This window comes from Micrasema longulum, unplaced genomic scaffold (assembly GCF_059751315.1).
Source record: "Micrasema longulum isolate JH-2025_06_02 unplaced genomic scaffold, ASM5975131v1 h1tg001361l, whole genome shotgun sequence".
NCBI classification, from domain to species: domain Eukaryota; kingdom Metazoa; phylum Arthropoda; class Insecta; order Trichoptera; family Brachycentridae; genus Micrasema; species Micrasema longulum.
This window is the reverse complement of record NW_028278547.1, coordinates 158,581-173,895: the sequence shown is the minus strand read 5'-3', so window position 1 is coordinate 173,895 and position 15,315 is coordinate 158,581. Positions and strand designations below refer to the sequence as shown.

General features: G+C 30.6%; 1 protein-coding gene across 1 annotated transcript in view; it reads left to right on the top strand.

Moving 5' to 3' along the window:
• GV1 (nuclear protein GV1) overlaps positions 1 to 15,049 on the top strand; it is a 29,364-nt gene extending 14,315 nt beyond the window's left edge. The window contains exons 2-4 of the mRNA XM_088235351.1: positions 9,148 to 9,344; positions 11,910 to 12,477; positions 14,169 to 15,049. Coding sequence (XP_088091477.1) covers positions 9,148 to 9,344; positions 11,910 to 12,477; positions 14,169 to 14,243 — 840 coding nt within the window. The 3' untranslated portion in view covers positions 14,244 to 15,049. The remainder of the gene's footprint in view (positions 1 to 9,147; positions 9,345 to 11,909; positions 12,478 to 14,168) is intronic.
• Positions 15,050 to 15,315: the final 266 nt, after the last annotated feature.

Below are 15,315 nucleotides of genomic sequence, written 5' to 3'. Positions count from 1 at the left end.
AAATTAAATGTGATTTTTCTCAAGCCTGGGAGTTCTGTGATGTAATTCACCGCTGTAATTGGGCCTCCTGGCCTGTTGTGGTGCAAAAATAAAATAAAATAAAAAATAAAATAAAATAAAAAATAAGATAATAATATTTCCATATTACAGCATAGATGAAGAACATTTTAGAGAAGGTAATATAGAAGTATAGGCATCTACAAGGCTTATGATCTGTCAATGGCTGGTTAAGTGACCACTTTACACTCTGAATAGCATTCACCATTCTGCCCACATTTTAACACCTATATTCCTTCGATTCTTTCATCTGTTGTTTTTTGGGAAGTTAAAGAGCAGAAACCTTTATTTATGCGGGTGAGATTCATCTAATTGAATTATTTTACCTACAGGCAAGGACTAAAAATCGTATTTTTTCAATTTCAATACTTCTTCATAGACCAGGTGGATTTATCAACGATATTTTAATTTTGTACAAATTTTTGTAGACAAGGACTGGATTCAACTTTCTGGGGAGCTGTTAATATTAACTTATTACAACAGAGATAAAGAACATTTAAGAGAAGGCAATATAGAAGTCATCTAGAGGCATCTACAGGTCTACATAAAACCAGCCAATGACAGATCATAGGCTCTGTAGATACCTAAACTTATATATTACGAATAAATAAACTATCCCGTATCATTTGTACGTTTACTCGTGGTTCACTCGATGAGTTTTTGTCAGGTTTAAATAAAAAATACTAAATGTGTACCTATAATATATTGAGTTTTTCTACTGACATTTCTTGGTGGAACTGCATTTTAATTATAATAATAAAAATACTTAATAGTTTTATTCCACTTTTATTTATAATTATTTTATAGATTTTTTACCGTGACCGACACCGTCAGACTGGACGATGTCGGTCACGACGAAACCCGGTCACTGGTAAAAAAAATATGAAATAATTATAAATAAAAGTGGAATAAAACTATAAAGTATTTTTATTATTCCAATTAAGTGTACCTATAACTTAATTCTTGATATTTTTAATTCTTATTCAAGTACATATATTATAATTGTATAATAAAAATACACATTTGGCATTTAAATCAGTGCATTTATTCGTGTCGTACGAAACATTATATGTTATTACATATGATCTTATATAATTATATATAATTAGCGTAAGAAGTTAAATTAACTCTTTCAGACCCAAATTAATCATCATAATTATAAATATGTATATAGATAGATCGTCGGCTTACTGCGAGAAGTCATTAACTAACAAAGTGTTGATTCTGAGATAATCAACATCTACCTTTTATCAGTTGAATCCATATTCAAATAATAAAAAAGGGTATTGAACTAAGCCATAAGTTACGACTTTTCCATCATACTGATTTCGTTACTGGATAAAGCATAATAATATAGGCTGATTGTGACTTCTAACTTATATTTGAAAAGAATGTACATAATTATTCGACAAAATTCATAAAACATGTATTATTTATTGAATAACAATGCATATTTATTCAATCGATTTTGTTAAAAAAATGAAATACATTTACATTGAGCTTACATTAAATATTATTTGAAAGGATGGCAGGAATTTAATACAAAAAAAAACAAACCCAGCTGCAACTAAAAAACGAAATTTTCTGTAAAATACAGACTACCAACATAAGCAGAAAAAATAGATACGTACTTAGGGATACCAGAAATTAAAAAAAAATATGTACCAGTGCTCGAATAAATAAACCAAAAATTTTGTGAATAGTTAAATGAACACCCTGTCTGAAAGAGTTAAGAAATGGTCTTAACACTTATGTAAATAGGATCAGAAGATTTATTGATAAGGACTCCTGCAAAACTATTTACAAAGCAATTATTGAACCACACGTTAACTACTGTAGTAGCATTTTATTTTTATCAAACAAAGAAAACATAGATAAACTAACTGTATTACAAAATAAAGCCTTTAGAATCATTTTGAAAAAAAACAGATATACGAGGGTAAAGTCGATGGTAAATGAAATGAAATTATTAACGTATAAACAAAGAATATTTTACAATACAATGATATTTGTTCATAAAATTATAAACTCTAATAAAAAAACAGAATTTTGGAAAAAAATTGATCGGAACCAGCATGAACACAATCACAATACTAGAGAAAAGAACAAAATTAGACTTCCATTTAGGAAAAAGGCAAAGTCACAAAATTCAATTTTATTTAAAGCAATTAAAAAGTATTACGAAATGGAAAAAAATATTTATGAAGAAAAAAACATATCAAAATTTAAAATAATGGTCAAGACATATGTGATAAACAATTTATAAATTAAATATATTTGCAATGTTATTATTAGAACACACATAACAATATGTATGATATGTGTGCCCTATTTTAAGATTTAAATATAAAAAAAAAAAATAAAACAACATTTTATAACTTCAACAGATTTGAAAACGATTATTTTTTAATTGAATTAAAAATACGTTTCGGAATTCGTTTTTATGTGTTAAGATCTAACAAATCATTAGAAATACTCTTGTTTTCGCGTTACGGATTTTAAAATATTTGTAGGTAATTTCGTTATTATTTGTTCCCAAAAGAGCAAAAGGTAAAAAGTTTATTTTTATTATTTTAGGAAATTACATTGTCATTAAGAAATACACTTATTATTTTGTAATTACTGGAGATGCCCGTTGAAGGTGAAATCTTCAACACCTTTTTTAGTTACGACCGTACTCGGGCAGAATCGTGGACGAGTGATTTCGACTCGATGGCTACTATCAGGTAAAAATATTGAATAAAGGAACCAAGTGGAGATTAGTCCGTCTTGTGATCTGCTATTAACCGCGTTTGTCTACCATGTTTTATGTCCCAGGATCGATTCCTGGCAAAATTGAGGTGAATGTTTATTTTAATATGTGGTTTTTCATTGCAATATGTGTCCATTGATTGGCTTTTGATTATTGATTGCTTACCTTTATGTAAATAAATGTATTACAAATTATTGCTATAACGCTGCAGTTTGAAGTGTGTTGCATTTTACACCATGAGATGCGGAAATGGTTTTATTCAAAAGGTTTACATAAATTATTCAATAAATAAAAAAAAAAAAAGTAAAGTATTAGTAAAAGTATTTATAGATTCACTCTGTAAAGCTCCCTTAAGGTTTTATATTGCTTAATCAGTCATTCGTAATAATCAAAATAATTCAAATATAGATAGTAGTTAGTGAGTTTGGCTACCCGTATATGGGACCGTAAGTTTCATTTTAATTTGGATCAAAATATTTCATTCGTATTTCGTACCCATTTTATTTATGATGATGCAAACAACCCACAATATTATATGTTCTATATTTGGAACATATTATAAGATTTATTTGCTAGTTCAGAAGCATGAAATACTACAGAAATATACACTTATTTGTATGAATAAATATTCTTATGAGTACACCGTTTTTTCATTTATTTATTAATAAATTTATATTAAATCATTTATATTATAACATTTTAATTATTTACCTTGTGCGGGTAAGATGACTAGACTTAACCTTTAAAGGTTTATTGCTTCTTAATAAGGTAAGCAATAAAATATAGTGGTAAAAAATAATCTTCTTTTTAATAATAATGGGAATCTAAATCGGACCTCTTGAATGTTAAAAAAAAGCCGCTAACGTTCAATATTATAGTAAAATAATTTATTAATTCATTTCGGTTAAATTGGTCAACTTTTGTTGAAGATAGCATAAAAACACTTTTTTGCCCATTTAAAATAAAATTGATTAATTATTTTATATATTTATTTATTTATTCATAAAAATACATAAATTTTACAAAAACTACAATAATAACGTTTCCCAAACTATATGAGGCCAAGGGCCCTGTGTTGAGTTGGGATACAACATAATGGAAAGTGGAAGCACGTACATTATTAAATAATAGCAAAAAAAAATTAATAAAATATTATTACATAAACCAACATATATTTCAAAGGGCATCTGGACAACACGCTTAATAGTATATAATTCTATGCAATATCTCGCAGCAGTCTCCTGCGATTGTTTTTAACTTAACTTGTTCTGGTGGCAACTGGGCCTAAGGCGGACTCTAAATAACAATTTAAGATACTTAAATATACGATGCATTTAAATATAAAATTCCATGAAACAGGAAAGCCACTTTTTGTCATGAATAGTATTGCAGCAGATACGGTGATCAAAATCTTGGGGTTTCCTGAACTAAGATAAAAAAAAGTAACATCAGTCAGTTTTGTATTTTAAAAGTATTTGTGTTATTACTTTTATTATTATTTGTTGCTTTATTCACGATCTAACATTTCTGTTAATGGTTCAGTGCGCGGCGTGAGAATTTCCGTCGAATAATTTACCAAGAATATTCACCTACTTAAATCGATAGCAAGTACATTATTTTTTCTAAACAAAAGTAAAAATAATTATTGCTATTTTTGAAAATTCAATTAGCATATGAAAACAGTAAGTTTAGTATGTGAAATGTCATATTTTTCACAAGTGAATTACAGCCAAAAACACCCAAACATAAGAACAAACACACTGTTTTTAAATTATTTTCTGATTAAACTAACTCGTATAAAAAGAAGCATAAAAATTGAAAAATGGTTTTCTGGCGTTGTCTTGTAGATGACATGGTTCAGCCGTATGAAGCTTACCCACATAATGAAGGTTTCAGCTCTTTTCTTCTTAGCTGGTATTGTTTTATGTGATTAGTGAGCAAAAATTACAAACGTTGTGTAATTTGATGTTTATTTTTAGATGTCTCGCATAACACGTTATTATTTAAGATAACTCTGGAACAATTAATTATATTCATACAACACAACTTTCTTATGTAACTATTTAAGAACTAAAGTCATCAGATGAAAAAGTTGAAGAAATCTGGTCTGGATGTTTAAACATAGGCAGAATGGTAAATTTTACACAGGGCGTAAAGTCAATGACAGGCCTGTGTATGCCAAGACTGCAAACAAATGTTTTCCTTCTCTTTCGCAACAAATGTGAACCCTTTCTCCTTATAATTTCACTGAAAATCGAACACAAAACCCTGTGCGTAAAGCGTTCGTTTTATTCACTACACCAGCGGGGGCGCTAAATAATATTATTTTCCAGTGTTGAGTTTGTATCCTTATTTTAGGAATAATTATTACTTTTCTAGATTTTACAGTAATTTTTTTCTTATTTTTATAATCTTTCAGATCAAACTACATTAAAATGAATCCCAGTATTTAAATATATAATTAGCTTTCTTCACATTTCTTACTCTTTTTCTGAAACTTTTTTAACAATTGAGAAATAATTCAACACAATAATCAATTTATCATCTGCTTCTTTTGAAAAATTATTTATGAATACTTGCACCATGCTAAATTATTTTCACATTTAAATGTAACAATGTTCTATTTTTTTTTAAATAGCAAGAACAGTTGTTATTGTGAATTCACAATGCTACTAATAATTATGCCACTACTTCGCGGACTTCACCTGCGTTTCGCAAATAAAATTTGCATTGTGAAGTATTTGCTAACCTATTTAATCTGTTGTAATTTGTAATCCACTTAATTTAAGTGATATAAAATAATATGGTTTTATGTGATTAATGAACGAAAATTACAAACATTGTATAATTTTATGTTTATTTTTAGAAGTCTCGCATAACATGTTATTATTTAAGATGACTCTGGAACAATTAATTATATTCTTTTAACACAATCTTCTTATGTCACAAGAACAATATTGTAATTATCCGTGCTTTGTTAATTTAGACTATAACATCGTGAGATATCGTAACACATATTAATAAAATTTTAATATTTTTACAGTTCACTTATAACAAAATTTACAGAGAAAATATTTTTTTTTTAAATCGATATTAATATATCGAAGCATCCAGTTTATATGATTTATTAAGATGGCTTATTGGACAGTTTCAATCCCTTATATAATAAGTTTTGATATTCCGTTTTTGTCTTCATTGGTAATCTTGCCTTTTTTCAAATGCATGAGATGGTTGGCGAATTCTGAAAATTATATTTTATTTGATTTTCCCCTTAAGTATTTTATTAATTAAATATCATGCTTCTAAACAAAATTATCTTTGAATATTTTTTTTTAAACTGTATGTGTTCAAATTGTAGAACACAATATTAAAATTTGGCAGCCATTTTTAGCAATGAAAAACCGGGTTAGAAAATGGGGAACAAGTTGTAAAGCTGGCTTCGAACTTCGAACCTCCTGATCTAAAGTTCACCACAAGATTACAACCCTCTCTATTGATACGAAACTGTTTTTTTAGATAATTAAAGCAAAAGAGTTTTTGTTTTTTTAACGGGGTTTTAAACTTTACTAATCACTATCTTCGCAACAACTAATTCAAATAATATTATCCACATATATTGAAAAGCTTGCTAAAAATACTATTAATTAATGTACTACGAAACCATTGTCATTTAATTGTAAGTATACGAAGTAATATAAAAAAAAATGCACAGAATATTTAATTTTCTAATTTTTATACGTAACAAGCGGACCTGACAGACGTTGTCCTGCCCGAACGTTAGTTTGCCTGCTATCAGCTAGGAAAAATACTTTTCATTAATAAGTAAGTACCTTAGTACTTTTTCGTGATTAAATTCCAAAACCAAAAATTTTTAACATTCAATTATTTAATTTAAGTATGTACCTAGGTACTTGATTATGGAATTATAAGGAAATTATAAGGAATTTAAGAAAAGCATCTGATTGAGATCCACAAAAAACAAATGCTGTTTGTAAATCTTCAAAAACAAACTTTTTCCATACACAAGAAAACAACATCCTTCAATTTGTTTGTAAATGCATTCTCCTCGAATGCAACCATGGTATATCGATGAATAAAACTTTTATGCCCCTTACTCCTTTTTTATAAATTGGATTGAAGATTTTTAAATTTACAAACACGCACAGCGCAAAGATCTATTTTTCTCTGAAAACCGCACGTAAATCGGTTAAGCCGTTTAGGAGGAACTCGGTGACATCACACGTACAGATGAATTATATATATAAAGATGTAAATGCCTTTTTTTCGCAGACAAGTACACATGTGTGTAATTAATCTTTCAGTTTCGGCCATTTCTGGGTTGGACGCTTAGTTAGTTTTTGATAGACCAACTAGAAGGGTGCGTTTTGGTTTTCAAGATAATTTCAGAGTGGAAATGATGGACGCTGGCCCTTTTTGATAAAAAAAAGCCGACCCACAGCGACCGAGTTTGCTGAGCTTTTGCGGATTACTGCGACTTTTTTCAGTTTCCTAATGGATCTATAAAAAAATAACTTTTTGTGACTATTGAGGAGATAAAAACCGAATCGCGGACGAAACTGAAGGCCATACCAAATAGCGCGTTCCAGAAATGTCTCGAGGATTAGAAAAAAACTCTGTCATAAGTAAATTATATTCGGGGGTGATACTATGAAGAGGACAATATTGATATTGAGAAATAAATAAATATTTTTTTGAATGTAAGCGAATTCTTTAATAGAATTCGCTTACATGAAAATTTTCATTTTTCCTCTCTTACAATTGACCGAAATATTTCAATTTTGGTGCCCAATCTCAACGAGTTGTAAATAACTCACTATTAAAAATGGAAATCAAGTTTGAACCTCGAACCTCCGGCCAGTGAGTCCGCACCACTAGCCACGGGACCTCAACCCGATTCTAAAATGTACATATGTATAAGTGTTCAATTTCATAATAAAATTATATGAATATTTATTAATTTACCTAAATCGAATGTGTCATATTCAAGTACCCACTATTTATTTTCTTAAACTGAGCTGTTTGGGTAGTTACGAAGAAATTGTCATTAGGCAATATGCCCACTAATAATAATGATAATTTACCGACTAGAATTTGTGATGCCACCGTCGAAATATTTCAACTTTTAGCGCTGTTAAAACGATACATAAAAACATTTATTTTTTTGAATATTGGCAAAGTTTGATAGTCTTTAACAAAAAAGTATTTTTAAAAAAACGCTGAACATCCTCATTAAAATGAATTTAATTGAGCAAAAACTAATAAATATCCAGCCTCTCTTGCAATTCAATAAACGTATGATTACACCAAAACAAAATGAGCACAATATTAATAAGTAATGAACGTTCTTACAAATCAAACAACGCGCAAAATACGTGAACATTAATCATAAACAAGGAATTCATTTGTACGTTGTTGGTGAGTCTGATAATTTGATGGGAATTCGTATTGCTGGATGTCTTAACGTTTCTGTGTACATAATGGTTTTGCAAATGCGCCTCTACATCGGAATGACACCACGAGCGTTTTATACTAACACACGCCTTCGGGCAATCAAAATGAATGAAATATAAATACCTAATTGAGAACGATCATTCTTAAGAATCTAATTAAATCATTTGAACATATATTAAGAGCACATTTTGTATCGTTATAGACGTTTGTCTCCAGTTAGGAAGGTGATTATGTGTGTTATTAATTATTGATTCAGGGATGAAATACATAAAACACTTTTTTTAACTAAAATTATTCAACAAGATTTTAAGTTTGTCCAAATTTTTGTAGGCAAGGACTGGATTCAACTCCCTGGAGAGCTGTTAATATTAACATATTACAACAGAGATAAAGAACATTCTAGCCAGAGAAGGTAAAATATAAGTCTAGGCATCAACATGGCTTATGACCTGTCATCAGTCTTTAACTTAGCTTTAGTTCATTAACTTCACAAACATCAATAGATGAAAGAATTGAAGGAATATAGATGTTCAAATATGGGAAAAATGGTGAATGTTACACAATGTGTAAAGTGGCTACCTAAATAAGCCATTGACAGGTCATAAGCCCTGTAGATGCCTAGACTTCTATATTCGGTTCTCTAAAACTTTCTTCATCTCTGTTGTAATATGTTAATAAAATTATTCAATCATTATCCAAATTTAATTTAAAAATTACAGTCCTAGCTTCATGAAAATATTTATTTTTTAAATATGTATAAATGCATTATTTTTCAACCATTCAATGGTTTTTATAATAAAGAATAACGAGTGGAGATACAAAAAAAAATTGTTAAAACCGCTACAATATTTTTATTTTTTTCACAGAACTTGGTTTGCCTCTTGATCTCCATAACATGGATAGCGAGAGCAGGGGGCATATCCGTGAAATGGGGGACGAGTGGGGGTCCTATAGTGCCCCCGACCCCCGCCCCGCCCACCCCGCCCCCACAGCCGCCCTACAGGGCCCCGGCGCCCGCATGGGAAGACCAGTCAGGAGACATACCGAACCCCAATCCCTATAGGTAACATAAATCTTTAAATGTTGTTGTCAAAGAATGTCAATTCTTACACGGTAAAAACACTAAAATTTTGATCTAAGACAAATTTTACCCAAGACAAAAAATATTGACATTATGATTTTTTTTAATATTTTAAAATCGTTAATTTTTTTTTTAATAGGGTGTTTCATTTCTTTATTATTCTTCTTCTTCTTGCGGTGCCTTGTCAGGTCTCCCCGACGTTGGCGATCACTACAGCGGAACCATCTCGGTCCTGCGCTACTCTTATATTCCGCAGCCTGCTTATTGAATTTACTCTATTCGACCAGAGTGGTTTTCCGTTGCCTTCTCTGGTGGATATTTCTGTCGGAGCTACCTTCCCTTGGTGCCAGAAACTTACCTTTCATCCTCTCGTTATCTCTTGTGATCACACCGTTATGAATGTGATCCTATTGCCCAGGGTTCGTGACGTGGACGCAAACGAGTTGGACCAGTCAGTAGTGTTGCTGGTGGAATGCAACTGGGCGGTCGCAGCATTGAATAGAATCACACCCAGCAAGATTTGACTCACTGCGACCCTACTGATAGTTCGAACCCCCTTTTGACTAAACTTTTATTATTATAATTGTTTTTCATTTGCTTTAATATTTATAAAAAAATATTACTTAGATACCTTCTAATGTAGGGAAATAAAAAAAATAATGTAAATCAATAGATTATGCCCGGTGAGATGTTCATACTGAAAAAATAATATGTACAGTGACTTCGCATGTTTCATAACTCTTATGTTAATATTTAAGTGCCTGTCGGTGATCCACGTACGAGGGTTGCTCCCTCAGTTTTGAGATCGACAATTAAAAACGAATATTTATAATCGAAAATGGCTTTATTGTTTTTCAAAATATTCTCCTTGAAGAACAATACACTTTTGCATACATTTGAACCAATTTTCGAAACACTGTTTCCACTCCGATTGAAGTATCTCTAGAAAATGTAATTTGAACGTATCAACCGCTTCTTTAGGCGTCGGAAAACGTTGACCTCGCAATTAATTTTTGATATGCGGGAATAAGAAAAAAACATTGGGTGCCAAATCAGAACTGTACGGCGTATGATCTATCAATTTGATGTTTTGAATGCTCAAAAATTTACTTGTTTGAGCTGATGTGTGACAGCTTGCATTGTCATAGTGGAGAATGATTCAATGAGTCTCCTGAAATTAGTTTCCCTTATTTTTCTGAACATTTCTGGCAAACAAATGGTAGTGTACCATACAGAATTGACCCTTTTATGTATAATGGAACGGTGGCGACATGTCCAGTTATTCCGAAAGAAACAGGCGACCATTTGCTTCGAAGTGCTTCGTGCGCGCACAACTTTTGTTTGATTTGGCTCATCTTGAAAGACCCATACTGTAAATTTTTGTTAAGTTTCGGGTTCATACGCATTTATCTATGATTCGTCGCTTTTCACGATTTTATCGACGTTTTTTGAAGCACCGCGATTGAATTTTTAAAACATTTGTTGGCACCAATCGACACGAGCTTTTTTTGAACAATTATCAAATTAAGCGGTATCCAACGCGGACAAATCTTTTTGAAGACCAAATGTTTATGCAATATTGAATGTATGCAAAATGAACTAATGCTCAAGCATGCTTCAATCTTACGGTATATCACATGACGATCTTGCAATATCAGTTCACGCAAAGCATCGATTTTTTTCTAGCACAAAAGCCGATTTTGGACAACCTTTACGAAATTCATCAGAAAACCAGCAAAACCGGTGGCTCGAGATGGTGCTTCATCACCAAAAGTTGCGGCGAGTTGATCGGCTTTCTGTTGGTGGTTTAATCCACTTTCAAAGTCATAGTTCATCATCGCACGACAACGTTCATGATTAAGTTCCATTTTTTTTAACCAAAGTTAATTTTTCAAGTATCTGTAAACAACACAAATATCACTCTTATAACAAAACGTTCTAAGTACGTTTACCATTAAAAATAGCAAACTTTACGATGACAATGTCAGATTTGACATATTCACACTGGTGTTGCCATATTTCAAAACTTAAGTAGCAACCCTTGTATACGGATAAATTTCGTTTATCTTAGTAGGCACAGTAGAATGTTTTATTTGGAAATGTTCTGTCTCTAACACATTAACACGGCGTTATTTTACATTCGAAAACTGTATCTATGTATGTATTTAATATAAATGAATATCAATTTTTTAAATGTTATATTATTTTTATAGAACTCAATAACCTTATCGGTTTAACCAAAAAGGTAAAATATCGAAAATGTTTTTTTATCATTTTTACCTAAACTCATATGTTTATAACTTCCCAATCCTTAAAGGTCACAAAACACTTTGATTCGTATACTTATGTAACCGAGTCTAATTTAACAATAATTCGTATTTGGTAAAAATGATCAAAAACATGTTAGATTTTTAAACTTTTTGGTTTATTCACTTTGTGATAATAACCATAAATGACTGCATTTAAACTGCGTAAATATATTACTCTTGATATGTTCAAATACGGATATTGAGCCGCAATAAATATTAGTGAATACATTTTTTTCAGGGCACCTGTTCTACAACAGTTTTCACATTTCTTCCCCACGAAAGTTCCGGCACAAGCATCATCTTCTGCTGCGCCAGCTGTTCAACCAATTTCACGCAATAGATACACTCACATCGTGTACAACCCTCAACCTAAGCTCCAACCTGTCACGACAACCCTTTCTCCAGCTAAAGCATTTGTGAATGCCTATGCCCAACCGTCGAAGTCCACACCCGTGCAAAATATCCAACAACCAACTAACGCGCCTCAGCAAATGAACAAAGAAGACTACACCCCAGAAGAAAACTACCAAAATTTGGAATCTAGAAGTGATTCCAATTATTTCGGTAATAACTATCAAGTGCCTCAGCTTGGAGTCAGATACATTCCAGGGTTTGGATACAAATACTTCACTCCCGAACAAGACAACGATCCGAGAAAATACGACCATTCCTACAGATACAACATGTGGAACAAGCATAACGCTTTGGAAAATAATGATATTTTTGATGATAAACGGCATCAAAATGACTTGGATTTAAGTTATGAGAAAGAATTAGCATTGAGAGTTAAAAAGTCACCATCACAGGTAAACTTTGATTGACATTGTTATTAAAAATTATTTTGAACATACAATCAGATTTCACATTAAAAAAATATCGATACCAAAATACTCATTTGCAAACTCATTTCTGTTTATGTAAATAAATAAACCTTTAATATTGTTTTAGTTTATTTAGTCATTTTGGCTGCTGTTATGCTCAATATTGATGACAAAATTAAAATCAAAGAATACATTGTCCGCTTATTTTCTGATTTCATTTATTTTAACTTTTTTTGCAAATTTCGTTCCCTAAAGTAAAAGTGTGATTAACTTTTTCTTATGGATTTAGTATAAGCTTCATAACCCATCATAATATCTAAAGTTGGAATAAAATTTTAGCACAGTATCGTCCTATTCTTTTTACGAACTAAAACAGTTTCTTTAGTTAGAGTTTCTTTACAACACATGCGATGAACGATGCTTTAGAACGATGTTTTGTATAAAATGATTTATTTACATATTTGACGACACGTTATGAAGATACATTCAAAATATTCTTTACATTGTGAATGTACATAATATGACTCATAGGGAGAGATTATTTTGTGTCGTTGGATTTAAAACATATTATTTAGTCAGACTTTCCCTGTGCAATTCACTTTTCAAAATTTTAACCATGACTGAAGAAAAATATTCCTTTTAAGTAAGATTAAGGTTTATAGAATTTGTAATAAGTAACGCCACCAAACATGGAGACTCGGAAAAGGTAATAAATGCTAAGCATGTGCCAAATATGTTAACGTTATGCATCAGATATAGGCATTTATTCAGTATGAAATTCTGATTTATTCGCCTATATTGACAGAAGAATTTATTGGCTTGTTTTACTTTATAAATTCTTCAAGGTAAAAATTTTTCAGTATTTTAAAATTCCTTAGAGAGTTTAGAGCGTGTGAATTAATACAAAAAACTTGATTAGTTTTAAATTGATACAAATCGCTGTTTTTTGTTGAATATTAAATTGACTATAGAAATGCCGGTTTTATAAACCTTTGTATGTTTGACTTATTTTATATACTTTCAAAATTCACATAGTTTTAAACATTTGTCACATTACAACGTGCAACGTAACCAGTCGTTTGAATATTGACACATTAAAACATTTGTTGGCACCGATCAACACGAGCCTTTTTTGAACAATTATCAAATTAAGCGGTATCCAACGCGAACAAATCTTTTTGAAGACCAAATGTTTATGACCATTTCAAAAAAATAAATGATTTAATGCTGTAATCTATTCTACAAACTTCAAATTAATTAAAATGTTAATCTTGCTACTCATCGACGTCGTAATCAAACATTCAAAGACAATTGAAAATCAATTAAGGTGGTTTACTTTATGTAACACGGGACAAATTAAAATATTTTAAGCATTTTCTCATGAAAGTTTTAAGAAGTTATTAAACTTGTAACAAATTTGAAAGCTTATCTTCAAAGGCAATTATTAAAAATTGGACACGTGTTCGTGATACTAATTCATTTGGTAAAAAACATTAAAAAGTTATTGAAACAATGTCTTTGTCTCCTCCCACGTTTCATTTTCAGAGACTTGTAGAATTGTTTTTATAAAATGCCATCAAAAAATCAAACCTGGTTGATCTCACAAGAATTTTTCACACGTCAAACAAACTATGGTTATTTTAAAGATATTTTTTTAAAACTTTATTTGTTTACAGTATTACGTTCCGCAACAACCAATCAACAACTACAATCAGCAACTCTTCTACCCCGCCAACTTCCCGAGGCACTAGGGTACAGGACTGGAACAAGAGGATTTTCATCGCAGTTAATATACGAGTGTTGTTAAATAGTATAGTAAAAGAAGACATTCACAATAAAAGGTCACAGTTTAAGCGCCAACAGAGATATTTCTTCGATCATAACAACACGAATGTATTAAACTGTTTTATTGAATGACAATCAACTATAACAATTGAATGTTCACGTGCCGTAACTCCTGGTTCTTCAAGGCTTTCAGGAATACAATGAAATGTTAAAATATACGATTCAATTGGTATTACATCATCATTTTTGTGAAACAATATATTTTCAATAAAAGATAACACCACAAGATTCCAGTTGATTAGAACTATCGAAACTATTGTCTGTCTAATATGAAGTTCTTTTCCGATTATTTATATTTATAACCATTTTCATATTATATAAAAAAGAACCATATGAAATTTAAACTGGAATACAGATGCAATATTTTTTCAAATTTTTCAGAAATCATACATGTATAATTCGATATAATCCTTGACACGTTAATTGTGAGTTCTTTATGGCCATATAAAGTATGTACCATGTCGCATCATCTTAATTTATTTCAATGCACATTACAATTATACCCTCATTTAGTAATTATCTAAAAACATAACATGAATTTTTGGTATTTCAGTATTAATTTAAGTGTGTCAAACACGGATAATATTTATCTGCTGTAGAAGCAAACCGTGAATTTTTCTGTTAAGAGTGGCTGTCATTGGTTTAATTGAGTCAAATAAGTGCTATAATTTTTATACTGATTAAAATAGTATTTATTTTAATAAAAAAAAAATATCCAAAAGTGATCACTTTATTTATGTTCCCGTATTTATTTATCTACCCTAAAATATTAAATAATATTTTCTTGCCAATTACGCCAAAGCAAGACTATACTAAATCGTTTCATGAATTCTATCATGAAAATGCATATTATTATCAAATAACCAAAAAATTGCATTCAACTGTATCAAAAAAACAACAAAAAAATTAATTCCATAGTTTAATGGTTAAGACTCTTGACCGCGCACGATAAGTTCCGGGTTCGATTCCCGATGAAAA